The 12889-nt window shown below is 37.6% G+C and overlaps 1 protein-coding gene across 1 annotated transcript in view; it reads right to left on the bottom strand.

Moving 5' to 3' along the window:
* Window positions 1-5805, bottom strand: part of LOC101299676 (lon protease homolog 2, peroxisomal-like) — an 8061-nt gene extending 2256 nt beyond the window's left edge. The window contains exons 1-15 of the mRNA XM_004300242.1: window positions 5699-5805; window positions 5411-5523; window positions 5203-5308; window positions 4807-4976; window positions 4574-4665; window positions 4200-4379; window positions 4026-4109; window positions 3757-3884; window positions 3224-3425; window positions 2935-3141; window positions 2654-2784; window positions 1924-2137; window positions 1453-1755; window positions 806-1000; window positions 137-382 (exon numbers count right to left, since the gene is read on the bottom strand). Of these exons, the coding sequence (XP_004300290.1) occupies window positions 137-382; window positions 806-1000; window positions 1453-1755; window positions 1924-2137; window positions 2654-2784; window positions 2935-3141; window positions 3224-3425; window positions 3757-3884; window positions 4026-4109; window positions 4200-4379; window positions 4574-4665; window positions 4807-4976; window positions 5203-5308; window positions 5411-5523; window positions 5699-5805 (2478 nt within the window). The remainder of the gene's footprint in view (window positions 1-136; window positions 383-805; window positions 1001-1452; window positions 1756-1923; window positions 2138-2653; window positions 2785-2934; window positions 3142-3223; window positions 3426-3756; window positions 3885-4025; window positions 4110-4199; window positions 4380-4573; window positions 4666-4806; window positions 4977-5202; window positions 5309-5410; window positions 5524-5698) is intronic.
* Between the last annotated feature and the right edge of the window lie 7084 nt (window positions 5806-12889).

Raw genomic sequence — 12889 nt, 5'->3', positions numbered from 1 at the left:
ATATATATATATATATATATATATATATATATATATAACTTACAAAAAAATGTCAATTTGATTTGTAAAGTCTACATGCGGACAGACTTGTAGAAAGTTGCATTTGAAGGCTTGGTCATGGGGTGGGTATGCATACCTTATCCTTGATACCACCAACCGGTAGTACGAGACCCCTCAATGTCAATTCTCCAGTCATTGCGGTATCTGCCCTCACTCTTTTCTGACTGAACAGTGAAACAAGCGCAGTTACCAGTGTCACACCAGCGGAAGGCCCATCCTTAGGTACAGCGCCAGCAGGAAAATGTATATGAACATCCCGACCCTGCAGAAGATTTGTTTCCTCCGATGCTGCCAACATAAGATCTGCTGCCCTGGTTCGTACCTGGGGAACAAAATTCCAATAAGCAGTTAGTATAGTAACATAAATACACATACACCAGAGTGCGTAAGAAAAGGTGCCCATGAAGTGACCGCCCAGGAATAGCTGACCATTAAGTAAGGTCCTAAAATTAGATGCCCAAAAAGTCCCCAAAAAATAAAGATAGAAGTTTGGATTAAGGACTGCACTAAAAACTTGTTCTTTTCCTTGTTAAGTTGCTCAATCCAGTGTATGTGTTACTCCTGGCCGCGTGTTGCTTAGGTTTTTCAAATATCAGATTGAAAAACCCAGCATGCATGAAAAAGCAATTAGACCAAATTCAGAACTATTATCCTCAAGACACAACCAGAAATCTCAACTCATGATAAAATAGGGGGGAACTAGTACATCATATAAATCAACAGATCTTAAGACTTAAAAGATTACCCAAGTCAGTGCTATCTGTGCTGATTCTTTTATAACATCTCCAAGCTGACCAGTGAGATGCAATTCACCCTTTCCCGCCATTGCTGTGGCCTCCACAAACTGAACCTCTCCCCCAACAGAAGTCCAAACCAGCCCAACAGATACACCAGGTGTTGCAACCCGTTCTGCAGCTTCCTTGTCATCAAACCTTGGAGGCTTCATTTTAAAACAGAAGACTTCAGAATTTCTTAAGCTACAAAGCAAGTCAATAAATGAGAAAGCCAAACTACATTGGCTATAAAAAGTATTCCTAGTTTCTAGCCCACGTCATTCAAGAGGTGCTTGAATGTTTGGATCGATGGAAAATGGTATAGGAGGCAACCCAAATTCCAAATCCTTCAATTCAATAGTGAGTAAAAATCACTTCCAAGAGACCACCAACCATAAACTCCTGAAAAGAGTTTCTAAATTAAAATGAAGTACCTAACTAACAACGGGAAGCTATATAAACATTGCACCATTTGGGACTTGTCAAATGGCACATTTCTTAGATTGTATCGGACACAAAGACAATTCCAGCTACTCTTATTTCTCAGTTTAACTCACAAAAGATGTTATTCCAACTAAAGTAACCTTTCTTATTTAATAAAAATGAAAATAATAATTACCCCTAATACTTTTTCCAGCATATCCTCATCCACAATCAGTGGCGAAGAAATCTTGAAAGTGCTTGATATCTCATGATTAGTAGCACCCATTGGAATAACCTCCATTTCCACTTCACCTCCATCAGCAAGTCTGCTTTCCACTATCGGTGAAGCAAGTGAGTGCACATCTTTGCTCACTGAGACAGTTTGTTCATGCTCTGCAACTCTTACAGCTGCAGCACGAGCCAAAGCAGCCAAATTCCTCTCCAGATTCCGAACACCAGCCTCTCTGGTGTACCCCTGAATGACAAGTTCCACCATTGCCTGCCACAACAGAGGTAGTTCATCATATATATGTATAGACTCCGGGCATGAGTGAAAACAATTACTAGAAAGCTATGACAGCTACAATGCGTCTAGAAATCTAACTGAGAATAAGTAATTTTGGTACAATTACTAACTAATAAGAACACTATTGAATGCACTAATTACCTCTGGGATTTGAAGGAACTCGGTGCTTAACCCATGCTGATCAAGAACTCGTGGAATTAAATGGTGCATAGCTATCTTTAGCTTTTCTTCTGGTGTATACCCAGGCAAATCAATAACTTCCATCCTGTCCAAGAGTGGAGGTGGAATAGGTTGCATCCTATTTGCAGTTGCCACAAAAATCACCTTGGAAAGGTCAAATGGAACATTCAAATAGCTACAGGCCTTGAATTAAGGAATCACTTGAACAGTCACAATCAAAAGATAGTGATGATAATGCTTCTAGCAGTAGGATTTTTACAAGTTATAATGCATGCTAAAGTTGTATTACACGCATATGAATAACAGACCTTATTTCTATCCTAGATCATGAACATTTAAACCTTCAAATGGAACAGCTCTACTTGAAGAACCCCCTCTCAAACCCATGCAAGAAGAGGGAATAGCATAGACAGGAGTAACTGGAAGGGTCTGTGTTGGAGTTTTTCATATACCTATCCTAAAGTACATTCAGAGTTCAAGTGGTACTAAGCAGAACCATTACGTTGCAGGTGATAATAAATATCGGTAACAATCAATCTTCTTCTTTTTGTTATGTAGAAGATGATTTTGTCCAATAGTTGACTTAAGCTTAAAGCCTCGTAGGTCAAACTCGAGATCCACAAAATAAGATGGTATCTCAGATTGCTTCAAACTTAGCCTTAGTAAGAAATATAGCCAGAGAAGAGGATACTGATCATTGAAAGTTTTGTTTTGCTCAGGATCAAGAACCTCCAACAGCGCCGAAGCTGGATCACCACGCACATCGGAACCGGTCTTGTCAATTTCATCTAGCAGCATGACAGGATTACAAACAGCTACTCTCTGAAATACAAAATAGTTAAGACATGTTAGCTACTAATCAATTCGATTACTTTCTGTCTGGCATACAAAATCATTCAGATAATTGTTAGCTGCTACAAGCATTCAACAACCTCATCAGACACATGAATGATGGGAAAAAGAATAAAATACCTTCAATCCGTCAATGAGTCTCCCTGGCATGCTTCCAATGTATGTCCTCCTATGCCCTCGAATATCAGCCTCATCCTTGACACCACCAAGGGATATGCGTATAAACTTTCTGCCCAGGGCAGAAGCAATAGATGATGCCAAAGATGTTTTCCCAACACCCGGTGGACCAACAAAGCACAACACAGGGCCTCTGGCATCTGGTTTGAGCTGCAATGAACAGTAAGTAACATATAAGCATCAAAATCTAAGACACAAGACATTAGAACATTAGAGATATACAAATGGGCACCTTGCGAACAGCCAAATATTCGATGATCCGCTGCTTGACCTTGTCTAAACCATAGTGATCACTGTCAAGACGTTCTTTTGCAGCCCTTAAATCTACCTCAAATTCTTCAGTAGTCTTCTCCCAAGGAAGATCAGCAAGTAGCTCCAGGTAAACACGTGAACTATTATAACCAGGTTGCTGGGGTTGCATCTTTTTAAGCCTCCTAAAAACATGAAGAAAATAAATTAAATACATGATACTGAAGTTACAACTGAACAATAGAAATGCAAGTACATATTGTCTACTTGGACAATAAAATGAAGGCAGGTGGGATAAGCATTGAGCCTTCACCAAAACTAAGCAGCTCGACATAATTATACACTAGAGAAAGCTCAAGCTAATTATGAGTGAGACCACAACAAAGCTTCCTTAGTAAATAACCATGGCATGACAATCCATGTTCAAAATATCTGGGTGGCCAGAACCACGTTAGGTACTAGTGTGCTACACTAAGAGGCAGTAACCTTTAAACCTTGTTTTTAAGAAAATCATACCTTAACTCCCTCTGTGCATGCTTCCAGATATTTGAAGGCATCCCTGCACTTTGCATCTTTCTTTCTAGGGTGGCTACATCATCTTCATCGTCATCATTGTCACCGAGCTCCTCCTTTATAGCTCTCATCTTGAATGTGTTCAATACAGAAGGAAAAGAAGTAAAATAATGATTAGGGCTTGTAGCATATAATGGATAATAGAAGCCCATTCCTTAATTGGTTAGGAATATCCAGATTTGAACTTTAAAAGTGAGGACTTATGAGCTAACCTGCTGGCGCAAAAGGAATTCTTTTTGTGATTTTGATAATTGACCCTCAACTTTCTGTGTAATCTTCTCTGCTACATGTATAGACTGTCACAATACACCAAACACCAATCCTTAGAAAATAAAAATCGTCTCATATTAATGTGCTACAATCAGGACCAAAGAACCAACAGTTACCTGCAAATGCCTGTCAACTAACTCGGTGGCTTTTGAAAGTCTTACTTTTAGGTCAACTGAATCTAGCATAGACAGTTGCTCCTCAAAACTTATCTCAAAGCTGGCAACAAATATATCTGCCAATTTATGAACCGGGACTGTCTCTAAAAGAACTTTGGTTCTTCCCCCCGTCTTTTGCTTCTGCGAGCACAAATAAAAACTAAAGTTACTGAATTGAAATTTGAAACTATGAAGCTGTCTGTCTCTGGTTTGTATTCATTGTTGTCGCCACTTTTTGCTAGGAAACTAAATCTTGTGATGTGCACAAATAACTTATGGTTTTCTTCTTTGTTCTATTTCAGTACTTACAAGAAGATAATACCAAAATGTATTACCTGCTCAAGAACAGAAATAAGCTCAGTCGCAGTTGCTTTGAATTGCCGAGACAATGTGATGAATTCAGGATCTTGCTCCACTTGCTCCATTTCTTAAGATAAGAAACATGAAAGATAATCAATAAAATGCAGGATATTCAAACAAATCAAACTTGAAGTAGAAACGAGACAATGCAGGATGTTCAAACCATATGTAGTTCTACCAAAAAATCACGTAAAGAGTAACAACTTACCAGACTTTGTCATTTCAAGAGGAGATATCCGTGCAGTATAATATGTTCCTCTTGTGCTCAGTTCCTGGACGCTGAATCTACATAGACCTTCAAGGACAACTACATATGTAACCCTCCCACTTGGCTTCTCAACTCCTCTTGAGAGATGGAGAGCACGTGCAGCAACTCCCCTAAGAGATTACATCCAGCAATATCATCACAATTAGTCTACAACCACAAATTGCTAAATTTCTTAACATGTAGATTGATTTACAGAAAAACTGAGAATCAAATCAAAAGCATGTAGGTAAGAGGATGAACCGCTTTCATGACCCATTTCAAGTGTTAAAAGGTAGTTAAACCGACTGACATAAAGTATACACCTTGAAGCTAAACATAGTTTTAACTCATGTATACCTGGTATGCCAATGAATATCTTGCTGATTCTTGCCATCCAGTCTCTGAGGATCAGATGTGCCAACTTGAACTTTTGAGCTTCGCTCACCGGAATCACTTCCCATGCCTGAAATCCAACATCAAATTTCCTCTCATGACTAAACTATCACAAATAGTCAAAAGAAAATAACATAGCAGGGTAGCAAAAGAGAAAGTAACAAGAAATCACCTTGAGACAGCATAGGTCCAACCGCTGCTGCCTCAGCAGCGTCCCGAACGGGAAGAATGCCAATCAATCCCTTCTCTTCCCTCTGCCATAATTCCTGCTCCACCAGCTTCACACTACATCAATCGAAAACCGTATCTTCGTCAATATTAGCACAAATTCACAATCCGAAATGATCAAATAAAACTAATACAAGTTGCGGAAACTAATAATATTGATCCATTCGGCCGAGTTTCGAGCTGAGCTCAAACAAAATTCCTCCAGCAAAAGAAAATTACTAAGCAATCGGACCTGCTGGGTGAAGTGCATCGAATTCGAATGATGGCGCCGGGCAAGAGGACCTTGTTCTTGAAGGGGAGGATACCGAGGCGACTGGGGAGCTCGACCGATTCCGCCATGCTTGCAAGTGAAGAGAGAGAAAGTCTGAGAGAGAGAGAGAGATGGAGGGAGGTGGTGAATGCTATGTGTGTGGGTTGGTTTTATTTGTGAGTTTTGGAGTAGACGAGTTGCATTTCCCGTCCAATTTTTCAAAACGGCGACGAGTTGTTTTTTTCTTTTTCTTTTCTTTTTCTGGTGTCTGTAGAAAGAAAATACTCTATTTTGTTGTGATCGGCGATTTAGAAGTGGGAATATCTCTGGCCTCTGGCGATAGATTTTCTTTTGTTTATTTTGGTGATAGAGGAGAAACGTGTTAGCTTCTGCTCGTCTTGCTTTGTTTAGTTATTTCCATATCTCATTTGTCCTTGGCTAATATCAATTACTTTTTTTATCTATGTACCAACGATTTAAACTGTGTTTATTGTTGTTTGGCCGTTGATTCAAGTTAGTTCAAGTGCATTTCGTGTACACCGGGTACTCTTTCCGGTCTTTCATCGTACATTTTTAGTTTTTTTCAAACGTCCGACATAGCTTGACACCTCGTACAGCACCATAAAGTGAGCGGTGACATCTCTTTTGACACTACATCATTATTTTGAGCATGATAGTCTTTCAGCAAGTAATTGTTAGCCAGAATAATAAATTTATTTGCATCAAATTTTTTTAGGTTGTGATGCATATTTTATACTTTTAAGGTGATCATCTCTCTATTCTCTAATGGTTTTCCAGTGAGGTGTGATCGGTTGGCTATTAGGTTATTGATCAAATGTGCATTTGTATGGGAGCGGATTCTACGCACCAATGTGCACTTACACCATTAATGTCTAAGTGCTCAAATAGTTGTATGAGAAGATCGAATGAATAATAGAGACTCTAAATTCCTACATTTCAATTTTATTTTTGATCCGCTCAAATTAAACACCCATAATAAGAGTACATATTTTTCGACCTAGTGTTCTCACCTCTTTAGTTGGAAACACTTAGGAGTTGAAACTATTTTTTTGGGTTTCAATTTTGTTAACGGTATTAGTATATATGTATGTAATGCGACGTAGATGGCTGGATCAAAATATTGCATATTAGTTGCTCGATTCACTTACACCTTGATGCATAGAAGAATTTTCGACGTTTGTACATCTCGAAGGTGAAGCTCCATAGTTAACTGTTCCGATCAATTCATTTTGTGTGACTAAATTGGATCAATTAATATAAGAAAATATGTCATCGGTCTTGATTTATTAATTGCATGAATCTCTACAAAGGTACTACAATTCTTGATATTTTACATTGGATAATGACAACGAACTCTTTTGATATTGGATTTAAAAGAGACTAAAAGCTTTCTTCATCCATAAGTCATCTGTCATGGTTAAGAAGGAGGACTTTGGTTTTGGATTTTATAGATTGGAAGAGATGCATGAAACTTCCTGGTGTTTACTATGCATAGGAAGACAAAAACAAATTTTTCACGTGGCGATTGAGGAACTATTTTTCAATCAACAAAGTCAATCGATCACTTCATTATTTATCCCTAAAATATGAAATATATTGAATCGTTGTGTGAGTTAAAAAAAAAAGAAAAGAAAAAGGCAATTGGAATCTCTAAAAGGCGGTTTGCAAAACTAAGAATTTAAGAAATTTCGTTCCAATGGTACTAATTTAAGATACCGTTATTCAGTATCGCGCGTATATCACATGTCTCTTAAAAAATATCCGTTAAGTGAGCCAACCTATAGTTTTCATTCTATATTCTTTCTCTTTTTTATGTAGTACTTGCAGACTTTTAAAGGGTCTGATTGCCAATGCCGTTGGCCTCAATTCAATGCAATAAAAAAGATTACATCTCTGGAATAGTTCAAAACTAAAATCAAAGAAAAGAGAATGATAACAGAAATGAGAATCATACCGCTCTCCTCTGCCACCTACCTCTCTGGAATATATACTTGATTTTGGGAGGAATGTAATTCCTATTGTAATTTAGTTTAGTATCTCAAAATACAAAGATACAGGGGGAGTGCCTAACAGAGGTCGGCCATCAAGAGATCGGCCCCAATTCGATGATCGGATTTGACAGCCTCGTCCACTTTTTTCCCGGCGATTTTGGACCGTCGGATGGGAGATAAGGTAGGTGGTGCGCGGTTGGCAAGTGGTGGTGGACTGGTGGTGAGTTGCTGCATGCGTCAACCATCAGACGTAAGCTCTACAGTGACCGCCGCGCTGTCCAAGTAGCCGTCGGTTGGGGCCCAGGTCGACGTGGCTTGTCAGCGTTCAGAGACTAGTTGACCCGATTTGTTTGGTCGTTGGTGGACTTGAGAGAAGGCCATACAAACTGGATAAACTGTTGATTGCCCGTACTCCCCCACGTGTCAGCATCCAATCATAAGTCTGACTCCTCTCTCACTTTACTCTTTTTGATTTTTTGTTTTTTCTCTTTTTAGAAATTATTGTGAAACATCAGAGTGTATCTTCATATACATATATGGATACATGAAATGAATTGTCAGAATTAAAAAAAATAATATAGAAATATGATGGTCAAACATATGAATTGTTATAAATAATTAAGATTGCGTCGTGTAAATACACGTCGTGCATAAAAGAATTTTCAAAACCATTAGTGTAAAAATTAAAGAAAACAAAAAATTTGTCTCATACCAAACAAAAATTATAGAAAACTTTTAAATTCAGGTTATGATTGTCATACTTATATATGTGTCGATACTATGAGTCTGATAGATGTATTTGATGAATATCATGTGTAATAATGTTTATTCTTTTACGGAAGATTGGATCGACATATCGACACATATAAGTATACATTATAGTGTCATTCACATATAAGCAGAGAGGATGTGAAGCGGACGTCCGCACTCCGGCTTAAAGTGCGGACGTCGTCTGTTCTCCGCCGTCTCACACCGGCGACGGCTTCTCTCCTTCCCGGACGACAGCACAAGCTTCCAAGACGGTTTCTCTCATTCCAGGACTGGTCGGCGACAAGTTTTCTGGCCGGATTGAAGCTCTGGACGGAAAACACCATGATTGATCAAGGTTGGCCGGAAAACTTGTCGCCGGCCAGTTCTGGAAGGAGAGAAGCCGTCCTGGAAGCCTGTGCTGTCGTCTGGGAAGGAGAGAAGCCGTCGCCGGCGTGAGACGGCGAAGAACAGACGACGTTCGCACTTTAAGCCGGAGTGCGGACGTCCGCTTCACATCCTCTCTGCACATATAAGTATATATTATAAGGTCATTCTATATTAAGTTGTAAATTATATACAACATATATTTCTTGTATACATTTCTTTTCATGTAATATATGAACAATGAATGAACAAATACAGATATTGACTGTGAGTAGTTATATATCATAGTCCGTCATTTTGCACGGAGCTGTTTTTTTGGATTTCACATTGGTAATCATTCCCTACAGTACAGATTTGAGTGTACAACTTCAGGGCTCTTATACATTCTCCGGTTGTGATAAACACAAACCGACCTAGCGGTTTGACACGTTTTGCTAACATTTATCATAAAAGTTAGATTAGGGTCTTATTTGGTTTGTGAAAAGTAAACATCAGAAAAGTAACAAAAGTCCTGGTGCAAAAATAAAGGAAACACTGTCTCGATTGGAAGGAAAATAAGGGAAATAGTTCATTCCAAACTCTAAAATGAACCACTTACATGTAAGACACGTTGATCTCTAAATGATCAACTAAATGATCATCAACTCTGTCTCTGCTCTGCTACTGATTACATATGAATGATGAATATGTACATCCTTTGTCAGTCTTCAGATGACACAACTCCCCACAAAGTCGTCATCGTCTCGAGTTATAAAGATATCATTGCAACACGCAAGAAAACATAGACACTTCTAGTGTTTGATGATATGGTATTCTGGGTTTGTTAACACTTCAGAAGCAATACAAGGAACAACTTAGGAAGACATTATCAAGGAAAGGTGTTTCTAGTGCATTTCAATAAAGTTGCGAGGATAAGAAAAACTGAAGGAAAGAATGTTCTTTATGTGATTATGTGAGGCTAGCAGAGTATGAATCAATGGAAGCTCTTTTAATGAGGACCCTTAAGTTGAGACTTGCTAGAGACTTTTCGGCTTATCTCATCTTTCGATCTTATATTCACATATTAACCGTTCAGTTTATAAATATTTATGAGTAGATCATTTCTCCAAATTTTCAGCTATATTAAAAATTATTAAGACATTGATAAGTGTGATTTATCAATTATGAACTTGAACGGTTCATAATTGAAAGATTTGGTTCATCCATTAATTTGATATAGTTTGTTATCTTAACGAACACTAATTTGGCTGAAAATTTGTATAAATGATATACTCATATAAACCTAAAAACTGAACGGCTGAGATGTCAAAATGTGATCAAAAAATGAGTCTTTAAACCATAAACCCAAAAGTCTTCAACTAGTCATCAACTTAAGAGTCCTCACTAGAAGGGCTCCCATAAATCTATTTATATGGAAACATTTAACTTAGAGCTACCCGTGTATCTGTAATTTTTATTTTTTTGGCAAAGGAGGATAATATTATTCAACCACAAAACTAAGTTACAAACAACACAAAAGACACTAATGGTGTCAGGAAACAAACCGAAAAACAACCCTATCATTACAGTTTCCAACCACAAGAACTGATCAAGCATCAAAATGAATTGTGGTGACGCCGCCGCAACCAACAACACCCAAAAGTGCATGGCACATATCTGTCAGTAGATCAGCCGGCAAAAACAGGGAGTTCAACCAAGACAACCCCGCGCAACAACAACATCATATAACTCATTCAAATATTTCCACATCTCCCATCTCTAAAGCATGCAAAATAATCATCGAATACTAACAAGTAACAACAAAACCAAAACAAAATTAAAAAAATAATAGAGAAAGAGAAAAAGAGATAAACTTCGTTTGAACTACTTGGTACAAATGACTGTCTACTTGTTTAACATACGTGCTTTAATACGATATGATACCTAAACAAAGTTAAATAAATCGACTCGCAACATCTGTCAATGTGAAAATGATCGAACACCAACTAATAAGTTAGCTGGCATGTTCTTAATTTCTCATATGTGTCTGTCAACTAACAACACTGATTGAAGAGCTTGGCAATCACAATACTGATACTAACAAAAAAAAACAATTATGAAATCCAAGCTATTACAAGCCCACGACGCTTATTCAAGACAAGAGCACATATTTGTCCCACCAACATAGTTTTGACAAAGGACAATTCAAAAATAATAGAGATGTAGTAGTGTAATATATAGCCATCGCAATTCACAAGTGATAATGCTTCAGTCGTAGACATCGCAAAAGGAAAACATGTCCTGATTAATCATTCTTTATTTCATCATAGTTGAACTGTTGAAGTCACAATCAAGACGATCGGGGCCGCACCAATCTGATCAAGACAGAAATTAGTTCAAAACAGATTGGGCAAATGACTAGTATGGCTATGCTTTTTTTCACTTTATTCAACATCATACCAAGGAAAAAGAAGAAAAGAAAGAACAAAAAGGACCTAGAAAAAAACAATTGTTTGCGACGAAGTTGTTGTCAACGCGTGCCATTAATTGAGGACCTAACTTTAGTCGATCGCCTCAATTACTACCTACATACATCCACCAACTTTTCTTTTTTTAGAAAAAAAATTATCTATATTATATAATCTAATGTTACAATTAACGATTATAATAAATAAAAACAAAAAAAAGATTCAACCGTAACCTAACCAAATTCATCCATAAGCCCTAATACGTTCTCTTAATCAATCTCAATAAGAAACAACGCTTTTAAACACTATATGCCAAAACTATTAGCCTATATATGGTAAGATAACATCCTTATTACATTAACAACAAGAACGTACTAACCGACGTTAAAATAGTACATGGACACGACATCATAACAATGACACATCCACCTACTTTTTGAGTGTTATAAAAACTAAAAAGAGTAATCTCTAGAATAATGATAATTACCTTTGTGCATACATAACTGAAGATATTAACAACACAGAAGCGGTATATTTATTTTTACAATTTCTTTTACACTAATATTTTTCTGTAATTTCTAAGGTGATAATGTCAGCCTCCTAGCTCGTTTGCATCGGTCGACGCAAATGAACTAGTAACCTAGAAGAATAATACACAGAGTTCAGACCATGCAACTTTTCTCATGTCAGCTACAATTGATGTTTGAGCTTCAATTCGACGAAGCAATGTGCACGGTTCATACTCAAGTTCTCAGTTTTCTTGATCATTTGGTTTTCAGATAAGCAGGGAGGAGAGTCAGGAAATGCTGATATCATCATGTGGCAAAGGGTGCTTGTCGCTTTCATGCCGGTGATCTTCATTCTCTTATCATGGCTGCATGCTAGCTGTACGTATGTTCATAAACGAAAATCATCCCAGGACGGCAGGATGGTTAGATTGCTAGGCTTAAAGATGTGACCCTATTTCACTTTTCCTTTCAACATGTCATTTTTTTTTCTTTCTAAAAAATAGAAACACTAGTTAATTTCATTGATGTGATAGCTGCGTTTACAGATGAACCTGGTGCCCATCAAAATAATGTATGTTCTTCATATTGTCACACATAACACTACACTCACATAATCAGTTTCATGCTGCTACGTACTTGTTGGTTTTCTTGTTTATATTGAAATCACTGGGGCATGCAATGAGTATCAGAATGAAATCAATTAATACACATAAGAATCACTAGGGCATGCAATAAGTATCAGAATGAAATCAACGAATACACGTACATGAGGGGATTAATGAAATATCAAGATATATACATGCAGCTCTATACATAAAAGAGCCAATTCCATAAATCCTTGTATCATAACCAACTAATATACATATATATATATATATACAGATTTTCTCAGGTGCGGACGTCCGCACTAAAGTTTTGGTGCAGATTTCCATTTTTGCACCACTTCCCGATCGAATTTCCTCAAATTTCCTTCTAGACATATCTAGATCATCTTGTGTAGATCATCTCTGCAAAATTTCAGCCAATTTGGTGATCGTTAAGGCCCTCAAAATTGAAAAACAAATCTGACGG

Source organism: Fragaria vesca, linkage group LG5, assembly GCF_000184155.1.
Source record: "Fragaria vesca subsp. vesca linkage group LG5, FraVesHawaii_1.0, whole genome shotgun sequence".
Taxonomy (NCBI): Eukaryota; Viridiplantae; Streptophyta; class Magnoliopsida; order Rosales; family Rosaceae; genus Fragaria; species Fragaria vesca.
Note: the sequence above shows the minus strand (reverse complement) of the source record. Positions and strands in the feature narration are given on the sequence as shown.